This window comes from Corvus kubaryi, unplaced genomic scaffold (assembly GCF_017639235.1).
Source record: "Corvus kubaryi isolate FWS band 111438036 unplaced genomic scaffold, C.kubaryi_AGA036_p1.0 66, whole genome shotgun sequence".
NCBI lineage: Eukaryota > Metazoa > Chordata > Aves > Passeriformes > Corvidae > Corvus > Corvus kubaryi.
This window is the reverse complement of record NW_024582054.1, coordinates 24,466,980-24,479,757: the sequence shown is the minus strand read 5'-3', so window position 1 is coordinate 24,479,757 and position 12,778 is coordinate 24,466,980. Positions and strand designations below refer to the sequence as shown.

At 47.0% G+C, this 12,778-nt stretch overlaps 1 protein-coding gene across 1 annotated transcript in view; it reads right to left on the bottom strand.

Annotated features, from left to right (window-relative positions):
• Positions 1-4,405: 4,405 nt before the first annotated feature.
• Positions 4,406-12,778, bottom strand: part of LOC121673710 (extracellular tyrosine-protein kinase PKDCC-like) — an 8,972-nt gene continuing 599 nt past the window's right edge. Inside the window, exons 2-8 of the mRNA XM_042047314.1 lie at positions 12,336-12,770; positions 12,046-12,168; positions 9,665-9,936; positions 8,464-8,543; positions 8,265-8,369; positions 6,644-6,820; positions 4,406-5,271 (exon numbers count right to left, since the gene is read on the bottom strand). Coding sequence (XP_041903248.1) covers positions 5,168-5,271; positions 6,644-6,820; positions 8,265-8,369; positions 8,464-8,543; positions 9,665-9,936; positions 12,046-12,168; positions 12,336-12,770 — 1,296 coding nt within the window. The 3' untranslated portion in view covers positions 4,406-5,167. The remainder of the gene's footprint in view (positions 5,272-6,643; positions 6,821-8,264; positions 8,370-8,463; positions 8,544-9,664; positions 9,937-12,045; positions 12,169-12,335; positions 12,771-12,778) is intronic.

The window sequence follows — 12,778 nt, the reverse complement described above, 5'->3', positions numbered from 1 at the left end:
ACACCATGTGACTAATACAATGTAGTTAAGGCAATGTGGTTTTAATGCATGGCTTTATACCTGGCTGTTTTTCAGGAAGCTATTACTACATTATATTTAGCACTTGCTAATCTAGAAACCATCGATGGTAAATGAAAAGAGAGGTTACAAATCAAAGGCAGGCTGATCCTGTGGTTACACCTTTCAGATGTGGCCTCCTGCTACACACGGGGCTATTTCACCTCTGACAGTATAGAAAAAAGGGCTCCCCAGTCCTGTGTGTTTCTACTTCCCCAGGGAAGCGGTGGAATCACCGTCCCTGGAAGTGTTCAAAAAACATGTAGATGTGACACTTAGGGACATGGTTTAGTGTTGGACCTGGCAGTGCTGGGTTAATGGTTGGACTCAATGACTTAGAGGTCTTTTCCAAGCTCAGTGATTCCCTGTGATTCTATGTGTTCGCTGCAAGGGTAGGAGGGAGTGGGGCTATGTGTGGATGTGGAAGGTGTGGGTCTACAAGGGGTTAAAAAGTGGGTGTGCTGGGATGGTACATGGGGAGCTGGGGTGTGAGTGAATGACAGGAGGGAGAGACCTGAGTGCACAGGCACCAGGAATAGATTGGAGCTTGGGGGAGAATAGTGGTTGTGGTCCTTGGGAGTGGGTGAGGATAAGGCAGTTGTGGCAGCAGGTGAACTGAAGGGACACGAAATCATGCTGAGAAAGTCCAAGCATATATATTTCTTAAAATACTATCAGCAGCTCCATCTTCTCCACAACTATGCCAAGAAATCTTCTCTACCAGTAAAGCCAGCACTTTTGCCATCTGGGTTGGCCAGCTGGGCAGGCTGAGGGTCTGAAGGCCCTAAAGCACAAGCCCTTGCCTGGAGCTCTCACAAAGAGCCAGGAGCTGAATTCCAAGCAGAGGAGTCTGACAGCTGCTCCCATCACCCATCCTTGGTACGCCCAGACCTGTTTGATGTAATCTGATACACTTTCCCATGAGCCAAGAACTATAATTCAGGGAAAATCCACCATCCTGAAGTAAGTAGATGCTGCAGAGGAGGCAGAGGGGCTTAGGGTTACCTCTCATAAAATTATTTTCTCTGAATTTTCCTGCCTCCATGTTGCCAGTGGTGGCACATTGGTACACTGGGGCAATGGAACCAAGGGGAAAGATTTCTCTAAGTACTACAGTTAGCAGAAATGAAGTCTGACACAAAGATACTCTGAAGTCCTACCAATCCATCATGAGGGGCCATTCTGGATACTGGAGTTACACTTCACTGATTCCTCAAACTGGAGCTCAAAACCAGCTCTTTCAACCCAGTAGGACCAAAGTTCCATGAAGTTCAGTGCTTGGTACATTAATTTATAGGTGCCCTTACAGAAATCAGTGTTAATCCAGATGTGTGGTTTGGGCCTCCAGCTGACTGTGACAAATTCCTCTTTTCTTTCCCCAAACTAATTTGAAATTTCTTCTGAATGTTGTTTAGAGCATCAAAGTTTGCAGAATATGCCATGTCAAAGTAGAGGTATGACACTCACTGGTACTTAAACCCTGCCTGATGCACTAGGATGTGCTTTTTCATTACTGGGCTCTGTCTCCCTCACTCTGCTTTTCAATCTGTCACGAAGTCACTGGTCATGTAAACGTCTGCAAACATACTGAACATGAGTAATGCAGCATCTGTTGCTATTTATTAAACTGTGGTTTATATCTTTGGAGTACATGGTATTATCCTTCATAGATGTGGCTTTATCTCTGTTATTACAATACGGAATTAATTAAGAGTATTAAAGTTTGTGTCTAAAAAAAGGATATTCCTAACTTTTATCTATGGAGGCAACGTTTTCATATCCAGTCTCTCCTAAAGGCAGCATCCTTTGGGAAGATGTGATAGACACATTTAGGTAAATATTATTCCTCCAGCACACATGGTTTCCATTGCAATTGATCCCCTGCTGTTTCCTTCCAAGCACTTTCCTCTGTTACATACTCCACAATGGTGGCTGAAATACTGATCAGCGACAGCAGAGACAAATTGACTCCAGCAACTGGGAGTTTTAAGGGCAGCAAATGTTTATATCTGAGTTTGTATGTACCGTAATTACTGAAATACAGTTTTTAGGCATGCACTGAAATTTTCAGTGGCATTGAAAGTCTAAAGTTGCTTGAGCTAGTTATAACTTAGTAAAAGGATAGAACAGATAAAGGCTAAGTGAATGAGATGGGACATAAAGATAGTGCACTACAAAACAGCCACATGGGCCCAAAAGTGGTAGAGAAGATGCTTCCTCCTGTAGCCTCCCCTTAGGGCTGGGAACAGCTTGGGTGCTTCACACAGACCTGGCACAGAAGCTGCACCTGAGCCACTTGTGAGCTGCCTGAAACTTGGGGGTCACAAGCTGCTCACTGCAGTCTATCAGAGAAATAATCCTACACGCTTTTAAACTGGCACAGCCATTGGTAAAAGTCTCTTAGCAGACAATAACAGCAAGAAGCTGGGAAAAAGCAGGGTGGGAACTGCTTTGCCCAGTGACTGTGTTTCCTCAAATGCTGTCAAACTACAGCTCTACATGTGGCAGGGTGAGAAAACATTTTCCATCACCCAGGATTCACTGGGCACCATTGGGCTGCAGTGGATGTCACCCCAAATCAGACTGAAGCTGGCGTGCCCACCAGTGGCATGGGGAGCTGCATAGAGGTAAGAGGAGAACCAGTGCATGCACCAGCATATTTGTGGCAGCTTCTAAGTCTCTAGCACATGAACACCATTGGTCATAAAGATATGCTTGTGCCCTGGCTACTTCTCTGTGCCAGCCAGACGAATGTGCTCTCGAGGGTTCAGACTCTAAGTATGTGCTTACTCCTTTACACAGGGTAGTCTAAATGTCCTACAAAAGCCACTGGCTGTGGCAACAGCAGACCAAGCATTGTCATTCTTTAAAGCTTCCCTTTTTTCTTTATTATTATTATTACTACTTGTTAAGCACTCTGTGCTCTAAACTTTCAATGCAGGATCACGTGGTCTCTGGTCCCAGGTCTAACTGCAGGTCTGATGCTGGAACCTGCATTTATACAAGTGACGCTGGCATTCCCTGCAACTTCACCATCTGCTGAGGGGCTGGACCTAACTGGCAGAAACCCTACAATGAGAACTCGACAGAAAAATCTGCCACATGAAAGAAGCATCACACGACTAAAATACACAATGTTCCTTTTACCAGGAGAAATTTTTAAGATGGGAAGATCTTTCTAACACAAACTGGAACCACTTCAGCTTTTGCATTCTGTTTCTTCGTCTGAAATGACCTCAGGTTGGCCCTTGCAAGGCCTTGCTTTGGGCGAAGTACTTCTGACGTGTATCTCAGGAGGATGAGACATGGAATAAACTCCCATTACCCCTTGCTAATGTAGAGCACAGCAGATGTCTGAAGCCCTGTTCAGTGGGGTCGATGTAAAACAATAGCAGGTCCCTGGCAGGACCTTCCCTTCAACTTCCACAGGACCCACTGCAATGGAGAGAGGGGTCTGTGGCTGTCCATTTAAAAAGCCTTGCTGTCACAAAGCCTGCAGCAATGTGGCCATCACTAAAAGTCTTCTTGTAGTGCTAACTAGGAACTCTCACTAATTGATATCACTATCAGAGTCCTCCTGCCCCAGAGTAAGCAGCAGGGGTTACAGGGCATGAGAAAGACACCATGCAAAGGCATTGCTGCGGGTTAATTGAGTACTAACGAGCTGAAAGGTGTGGTCCTACACTACGAAACACGGGGAGAGACCATCAAAAACACAGTACGACCCCAGGCAAGAGATCAAGCATCTTCAGTCCAGGGGTGCCCCAGCTGCTACAAGGTCCCACATAGAAATGGCCACACCGTGTCGGCTGTGTCTCAAAAGCTGTAATTTCCTGTGTGGGCTAAGCAGAAAACAATGTGGCATCAACACAGAGGCTGTAGTGCGGCTCTCCTGCACAAAGCCAGCGACTTCCCCTAGGAGGAGGCATGAGGTCAGTGGTGATTTGGGCTTTCCCGACCGTGCTACAGAATAGGTACTGTATGCTCACTGCTTCCAGGGACTCCCAGGAGCGGCACATTACACTGTCGTCTCTTACTGTCTGAAATTATGCTAACCCCGGCTATTTTTCAGAGGCCTCATTTACAATTTTAGCAAAGGGCGATTGCAGGAAGATCTTGGGACCACACTGTCTACAATTAGGAGCCTGCAAGTACAGCCGCAGAATGTCCTTCAAGACCTAAGTGTTCGAGGGGGCTCAGGAATACCCATTCACTGCTTGGGGCACTCACAGATTAGCCTCAGGAGTGGACAGTGATGCTGGGTGAGCTGAAGGTGGGAAACACTGGCATTTCTTCATTTGGTTACAGTAAAGACTTAGGCAATTAAAAACAAACTTTTCACAGCATGTTTAGAATAAACAGTCATTCTTTATCATAAGAAGTCACACCTTACATATAAATAATTTGAATGTTTCGCTCTTTCACGGAAAGTAACAGAGAAAAACCTTCAAGGTTGATACATGGGAGCTGGTATTAGAAATCACATAGAATCAACCCCAAATCCTGCATCCAAACACACACATCTTTGGATCCAGGGTTGACCTATACACCACTTCACTCCCCTGCACTGGAAGGAACTGAATGAAGACCCTCTCTGGAGGACCACCCCCATCATCAGCCTCTGGCTATGGATCCCAACCCTGCAACCTTGGCCTCATCACTGAAATCCAGTCCTTTACGTTTGCAGTAGTAAGAAATCCCAGTTTGTAGCTGCAGAAAGAACCATTGCCTTCCCCAAAGTGCATTATCTGTAGGTTTTGGAGGTGACTGAAATAACTAAGCCTACCCAAGCTGGATCCCTTGCAGCTATTTCTATTTCTTGGCTGACAAGCTGGCCAAAGCAGCAAAGCTAAGTATTGCACAGTCTAGCAACATTTGGCTAAACTGAGACCATTTATGTGGAACAGCAGTGTGGGAACAGAAAAGAAGCTAGCAGAGCAGCAATGAGAAATTTGAGCTTTGATCAAGGAGACAGCAGCATTTGACTCTATCTGAGCTGGCAGGGAGATCCCATCCCAAAGCAAAATAAAATATGTCATTCTTTCCAGCAGATGAAATTCTCCCCAGTGGTTTGTTCCTCCCAGGATCATTTTATGTGATCTCATTGTCTTTAAAGTCTTTCCCCTGAGGAAGCTGAACGTTTAATATAGACTACAGCATTAGTATCCGGTATTAAATCAGTCCAGCTACTCTGAAATGAGGCGAGTGGGCGTCCTGGAAAGGAAATAAAAACACAAGTTTAATAGAGGAGATAGGTTCACCTTGACCCATGCTATTTACTGTAAAAGACACAGGAACACACTGCTTGCACAATGGAGGGTCACTCTGCCCTGCCATAGATGTGTTTTACACTCCCAGTAAACTCCAGATGCTCAGAGTGTGCACAAGGAATGCATCATCCCACTAACTCCAGAGGCTTTTATGTCTTGCTTTGTTTTACCAAGCAGCCCTAAGAGAGACCAGCACGTTCCCACAGCTCTCATTAATCCAGCTGCCAAATTTAGGCACTCGGCATTTCACTCACACATTTTTGTCATCTTTGGCTGCAAAGATGAGCTATGAAACTGTGAGGAAGAAAAATGTCAGGAAGGGGAAACAATAAAGACCTCAGGCGTGGTGCAGGATGTCAGGGATCAGCACCTAAGCAAGGCACTGCAGAGAGGGTCTCTGTCCCACGTGCTTCTCCTGCATCCTCACCGTGGTTTCAGGCAGGGTTCCCTCCAGGCAGGCACTGCACACAGCACTAACAGCTGCCCCGGGAGGAAGCCAGATGTGCTGTGCTCGGCACAGCTCACACAATCCATTGCTGGTGTGAAACCTGGTGCCTCAAAGAGATTTATGTTGCATCCGTGTAAGAGCTCTTATGTCATTAGATCACCACACGTCAATTGCACACATGCCCACAGAAAAGCTGCTTTTTTGGTAGCTTGGGTTTGTTTTTTTAAATGTCATTGAGCCAACAAAACACAATTCTTCAGCACCACTGTGAGTGAAAACACTCATCTACCTCATTTAGCGTTTCACTTCAAGAAACAATTCAGCCCACACTTGAAATGTCAGCTAAATGAGATAATTTAAAATAATTCTGAAAACATGCTAACTGTAAGAGGCTATAATCAGAGCTAATTACAGGGACATTCTGGAAATCCCTTGGCTTGGGGCTTTAGTTTTGATAAAGGGGATAACAACTTGTAAGCTATGATTCTTTTAATTACAACAATAGTAACCACCTTCTTTTACACGGCTTCTTTCATCTCTAAAAACCCCATAGCTTTGCAATCTATACATACCACAGGGATTGTTTAGCCTAACACCAAAGTGAAGCCATCTCTGCAAGAAATGAGTAAGTGTTTAACAATACCTGGCAGTCCCGGGCAAAATTTGTAAGGAAAAAAGGTGCAGAGGGAGATAATTCCTCTTGTGTCTCCTTACAAACACTCAGGGGAATTCTGGATGCCCACAGTGGCAGCCATCTGATCTTGAGAATAAGGAAGGAAACTTTTATATGTGCCTGTAGACTCAAGGTACTATGGAGGAAGGCAGCAGCACCACATGGCAGCACCCTGTCACATTGGCCCAAGCTCACCTGTCCACGTCCTCTGCTGGGTGACGATAAAGCTTTGACACTGTGACTGGGAGTTACAAATGGCAGCAGCTTCCTCGGCGCTGTGGATGGACAGCAGGCAGCCCAGGTGGCTGTAGGAGGGCCAGCACCTGTAGTCTTCTCCTTCCACTGTTCGGAAACCCTTCAGGGAGATGTAGTCTGGGGACAGAAAGAGGGGGCCTAGGGAAACACTTTCAGGGACTAGTTAGGCTGCACACCTAATGAGTGAAACTCTTAAAAGAATTGCAGCAGTGACAGACTGAATTGACCTGCCAAGATGGGGTGGGGGCAGCTGCGAAGTTAAAAGAAACCCAAATCTTGGCCTTTGGTTCTGCTATGGAGCACAGGACAGCAATTCCCCCAGGAATTGGGGGACAGGGGTCAGAGCTCTCAAGGGTGAAGTGACAAGGCTGCCACCACAGGGGTGCATAAGAGGAGAAGGCTGATATGCAAACCCACAGGCCCTTCACCTTTTCCCTGGAGAAGCCAACCTCACAATAGCCTCTCCTACACCCCAGCCTCAACAGCAGGAGCTCGTCACAGATCCAGCACAAAGCTACATGGGGCACAGACTGACCCACCCATCATGGTGCCACCCACAGAAACAGGAGACTGAGGAACTCCAGTGGGGAAAGGGAGGCCAGATCCTGCTCCTGACGAGGAGACCTGACAAAAGACCTGACAAGCCTGAGCAGGTGCTGCTCAGGCTATTGTTCACTGACTGCTAAGTCTCTCCCCACCTTCCCACACCTCTAGGATGGTGATCATTTTGGCACAGTGTGAAGTCAACAGACAGGTGTTGTTGGAAAATACCAGTAATTCCTGTTAAAGCTGATAGGCCTTCCATGCAAATGACCAGATATCTTTGTTCATAACGGTGCAAATTATAGTTCTTTCACATGTAAAGAGATTTCCTCCTGCAAGCCACCATCACCCCCCACCTCATGTGAACACCCAGGAAAACTCAAGCCACAGTAACCACTGGATTTTTGAAGCCTTCCTTTTGATCAGCCTCATCTCTACCACTGAATGGGTCCTTTTCAGAGGAATGCACCCCATAAAGGCACATTTATCCATCCACAGGTCCAATAAAATGATCTTCAGAGAAAAGGAACTTAGAGGGCACCAAGGCCCCAGTCATCCCACCACACTCATCTCGATGCTGTCATCTCCCCACTCTATGTTTTCATAATAACCTGTGCTCAGCAGACAGAAACCACACAGTGAAATGGGAAGCTTGAATATCAGCCCAGAAAACTGACCCGTTGGTCCAAAGGATAAGGATATCCTGAGACAAGAGCCACTCACGTTGTTATCCCAAATACATTCACTTGAAACACTGATGCTCATTCTGAGTATTTAGAAGCAGTGCAAACACGTGTCCATTTGTAAGCCAGATTGTCTGCACTGCTTTTACTTTGCAAAGCAATACAATCATGCATAGCTCCCATGGAAAAAAACAACAAAAACCTGCTCCAAAAAAGGCGCTTCTGGTGCTTTTTCTAGTGACTGCCCGAATGTATGGGAGATCAGAATTTGACCAGTTACCAAGTGCCTTGCTCCCTCAGCAGTTACTTTACTTAGAGCATTCAAAATCAACTACCTTTTAAAAGAAGAGGTCTTTTCTGCAGATAGAGCCCAGACTTGTACAGATGTAAAACCTTTTCAAAAGCTCTCAGGGTTTCATTTATTCCATATCGTAAATCACCTATATTTAAGGAAAAAGATGACAAAGATAAGCAATTCCTCGAAATACCATTTAGAGTCTTCTAATAAAGAAGTTTATGAATATTAGCTGGTACCTGTTGCATTCAGAATATCACTCAAAAGGGGCCGCAGAGTTGGTGGTGCAGAGTGTGGCAAAAGATAGGTGAAAAAATACCTGCAAAAAATCCCACAGGCTGATTAGAATACAGTGCCTTCATTTCCCTGGTGATTAAGTTGTCTACATTTTCCCGTGACTTGATTATCCACATGCAATTAGTAGGTCTGCTTTGGTTATAAAGTTATGTTTGAGCACACCTTGGTGCCTCAGATGGTTCCTGTAAGTTGGGCTGGAAGCCTGGTCCTTGCTGCATGAAATCTACCTTGCAAAGGTTCATGCAATAAAGATTCCCCTCATTCCCCTGGGCCATTTTTGTATACTAAGCAATGTATTTCCTACCAAAAAAAAAAAAGGACCTGTATAAAAGAAGACTCATACAAGACCTTTCTCTTGCCCTGAAAAGTTTGCCCTTCTTATTGCCCCTCAAAAGTCAGAATGACTCATTTCCTGACCCTTCCACAAAATTCCTGTTCTAGGAAGACAAGTGCACAAGAGACAAGTGCAACTGCAAGGCTTCAATAATCTATGTAGTAATCTATTCAGTGCCCTTTAGAACTGAATCCTGGAAATCCAGGCTCCCTTACTAAGTCCTTCTGTGTAAATATCCAGCTGCCAAGGCTTCCTTCCAGGACCTGACCTGCCAAGCATCAGTGGTGAGCAAAAGTCCCGGCGTTTTCAGCTGATGGCCACGAAGTGCTGCAGCAGCCTCAGCCCCTTGCCTGTTACCTGCTCCATTGCTCTCCCACAGGAGCCCATAAGGAGATTTGGAATTGAAGGGAAGAGTTGGACAGCCTGTTCCCAACAATGGGGACTCAAAGCTGGTGGGCTTTTGCAGGTAGCCTGCACTGCCACTGCTTTCAGCAAGCACAGTCCATGGATGTCAGGCACCAGGGCTTGTTTGACAAACAGCAAATTCACAGGTGCAAGCTCTGGGGCAAGTTTTTAGAAGGTGTTGGGGAAAGGGAGCAACAGAAGAAAGATGCCTTCATTCTTGTCAGACAAAAACTACACTATTTTCGTGCCTTATAAGGAAAATAACTTGCTTCAAAGTGATCCTTAACTACCCTTTGACAGAGGTGAGGGGAATCACCGCACTGAGGAAGCACAAGGTGCTAGAGGCTGCATAGCAGAGCATGAGCTCAAACACCCCAGATCTTCCCCCAGGTAGCTGGACATACCGATACGCATTGAACAGATTCTTCTTTTCATTTATTCCTTCGCATCTCCCAACCACAGAGCATTTGAGAGGGAAGCTTTTGGTAGGAAAGTCGAGTGTGCAGTCATTATCTTCCTTGCAAGACAGCTCCTCGGTGCTGGCATCATCCATGTCTGTCACTTTTAGGTTTCCATCCACCATAACAAACTGCCTTGGCTGGAAATCCAAGAGGACTATTGAACCCAGGGGGGAATGTGCCAAGTAAAACAGCAGCTTCACAAGACTCAGGCAAATCTGAGGAAGACAAGATGAATATGCATGGAAAAAAAACCAAACGAAAAACAGCTATTAAATTGGAAGTAGAACAAAGGGGAGGGCATTCAATTAAATTAAAAGGGAAAAAAGCATATAGAACTTAAAAGGTAATTATATGTATGCTACAAAATTTATTATCAACATTGTCACAGGATTTGACTGGTAAGTAGTTTAGCAACATTTTTTAAAAATGTGTGTACACAAAAAGAGACATTTGCAGTTAGAAGAACTAGAGGAGAAAGCTGTGAGGAAAACAATAGCAGCCTTCATGTTTCAGGAGCTATATTGATTTGCTAGCTGAAATCAGAAGGGTTTTTCCCAGTCTGGCATAAAACTAATAGATTCCCCTCCCTTCCCCCATGCTGCTCAATACAGACTGAGGCTCCACGGTCATTAATACCAGATTCATGCCTTGCTGCATCACTCAGCAGTATGAATTTGGGCACACAATCATGATTCTGAAGAATTAGTCAAAGCTTGCAATGTATTTATTGTGAGCTTTTTTGCTTTTATGACAACTTTCTGGCAGCATGGAAAGGCCAGACAATACCTGACCCAGCAGAAAGCTCGGTAAATTATTTTTAAACAATCTAGAGCTAGAGGACTGCATTTATACTGCACCAGCACTTTGCTCAAGTAGCTTTTTGCAGCAGTTTTCATTCAGTATCAGGAGCCCTGGCATCAGAAAAGCTGCATCGTCAGCTAGGTGTGCCACGCAGCCCCACGTCACCCTTCACTGCTGCCGATAGCGATCTGTGCAGGCATGAGGGTTTTTTCCCTTGGAACATCTCACACAATCCCTGGTATCTGATGTGGCTCATCACAGGGGAATCCCATATGTTTAGACACCCTAATTAGGAAACAGGACCAGACAGTGCCAGTGTAAATTCTGAATTAGTGTCTTCTGCAGTCAAGGGATTATTAAAATCTCTAATGCCACAATACCAAACTTTACCAGGAGCTGATCCAGCAACATGGGTTTCTAGCTCTACAGGAGACTTTGGCACATTTAAGATGAGGTGCTAGGAAAGCTATGTAGAAGCCAGCACGGAATTGAAGAAAGGAAAACTCCACAAGCCAAGAGAAATTACTCTAGAAGCTCTGATGCTATTTTAGCTTGCTTAGTGAAGCAATCATAAGAATCCTAGCTTTGCATCCCACAGCTGAGCGAGCGTGCTTGCCACACTCCCCCTCTGGCTCAGATGGCAAGGTTCCCCTTCAACATTAAGGACCACATGCAGACAGGGATTTTATTTTAGGAGTTTTGTTTTATTTTGCCCAAAGCATTTCTTGCTGACACTAACATACCCTTGCTTCTCCAGGATGCTTTTTTTCCTCCTGGCACCCAAACAAGTAGGATTGAACCCCCAACTGAGCCTTTGAGGGAAACAGTAAAACAAGCTATAACCAAAGTCACCACGTCACAAGTCATTTATACTCCTGGGGAGCATATGGGTCCCTACGCAGGATGCCTGGGAGACGAGGCAGATCTCACCAGCAGGGCTGGAATCCTAGCACCTACAGCAGGAGGGAAGTAGTTTAGTAGTGATTTTACTACAGTAATTCCTAGAGGGCCAAGATCAGAAACACCACACAAACACATGGTGGGGACAGCTTGCTCAGCTTGTTGCCTAGAACAGGTAACACACAGGATACCACAGACTTGGAGCATGGTGAGGTGGCTTTTCCAAGTCAGACTCGGGTTGCTGAGGGGCCTCCTGACCAAAGCCCTTCTGCATAAATACATATATAAGCAATATAGAGGCAAAACTAACGTTACAGTGTAATAGAAAGGCATTAACCACTGCCCCAGCATCGAGTACGATTTTGCGTCTATTTCCTCCCAGATGAAGTTCTTTTAACACCGCTCTGTAGAGAAAGAAACTAACTGTGAGACACCAAACTAGGGCTGTGTAATGTGATTTAAAAGGAATGAAAAGGAAACGATTTACAAACAATTTGTGTGATCAAACAGAGTGTCGGCAGGAGAATCCCGTTTGCCCCAGCGGTCACCACCGGTTCTTCGCCGGTTTACCCAGCTTGTGGTCTAAAACCGACTGATAAAACCCTTTTGCTTTGTTTTCTTACTTTAAATCTTTCCTCCCAGGGGGTCTGCAGGAGCTGAATCATCTCCAGCGGGGATCCTAGCTCCAGCATGGCTGTGACCCGTAGCTCAGCATCTCCGCTGTTGTCATAGCATTGACCGTGCAGCTGCGGCAGAGTAGAAGCCACGGTCGGGGCGATGTCGCTGCCAGTGCCAGCTGATGGCGGCCGCCCGGGGACAGCGTGGGCACCACGGGCTCAGCCCCGGCACTGATACCCCCGCCCCGCCGTGGCAGCACCTCCCGCAGCCCCTCGCCCCGGCGCGCCCGCCGTACCTTGACGATGCCGGGGTGCTGCAGGCGCTGCAGCAGCGTCACCTCTTTGAGCAGCTTGTAGGCGGCCAGGCGGCGGCAGCCGGCCGGCGCCCCGTACCGCTGCACGCACCGCCGCACCTCCCGGCCCGCCCCGTGCACCGACTTGAGGGCCACGGTGCCTCCGCTCGCCAGCGCCGCCCGCGCCACCACCTTGGTGAAGCCCCAGCCCAGCACGCTGACGGCCGTCGCCCGGCTCAGGTCGCCGCAGCCCAGCCCGCCCGTGGCCGCCGCTTCCCCGCCGCCCGCCGCCGCCTCCAGCCGCCGCAGGTCGCGCCGCCTCTGCCGCAGCTCCTCCCGCAAGCCCGGCGGCAGCAGGAGCGGCGGCGAGGAGCCCGGCTGCGCCGCCAACGCGCCGGGCGGGCGCCGCACACCGGAGCCGGCGCACGCGCCGCAGGCGAGCGGAG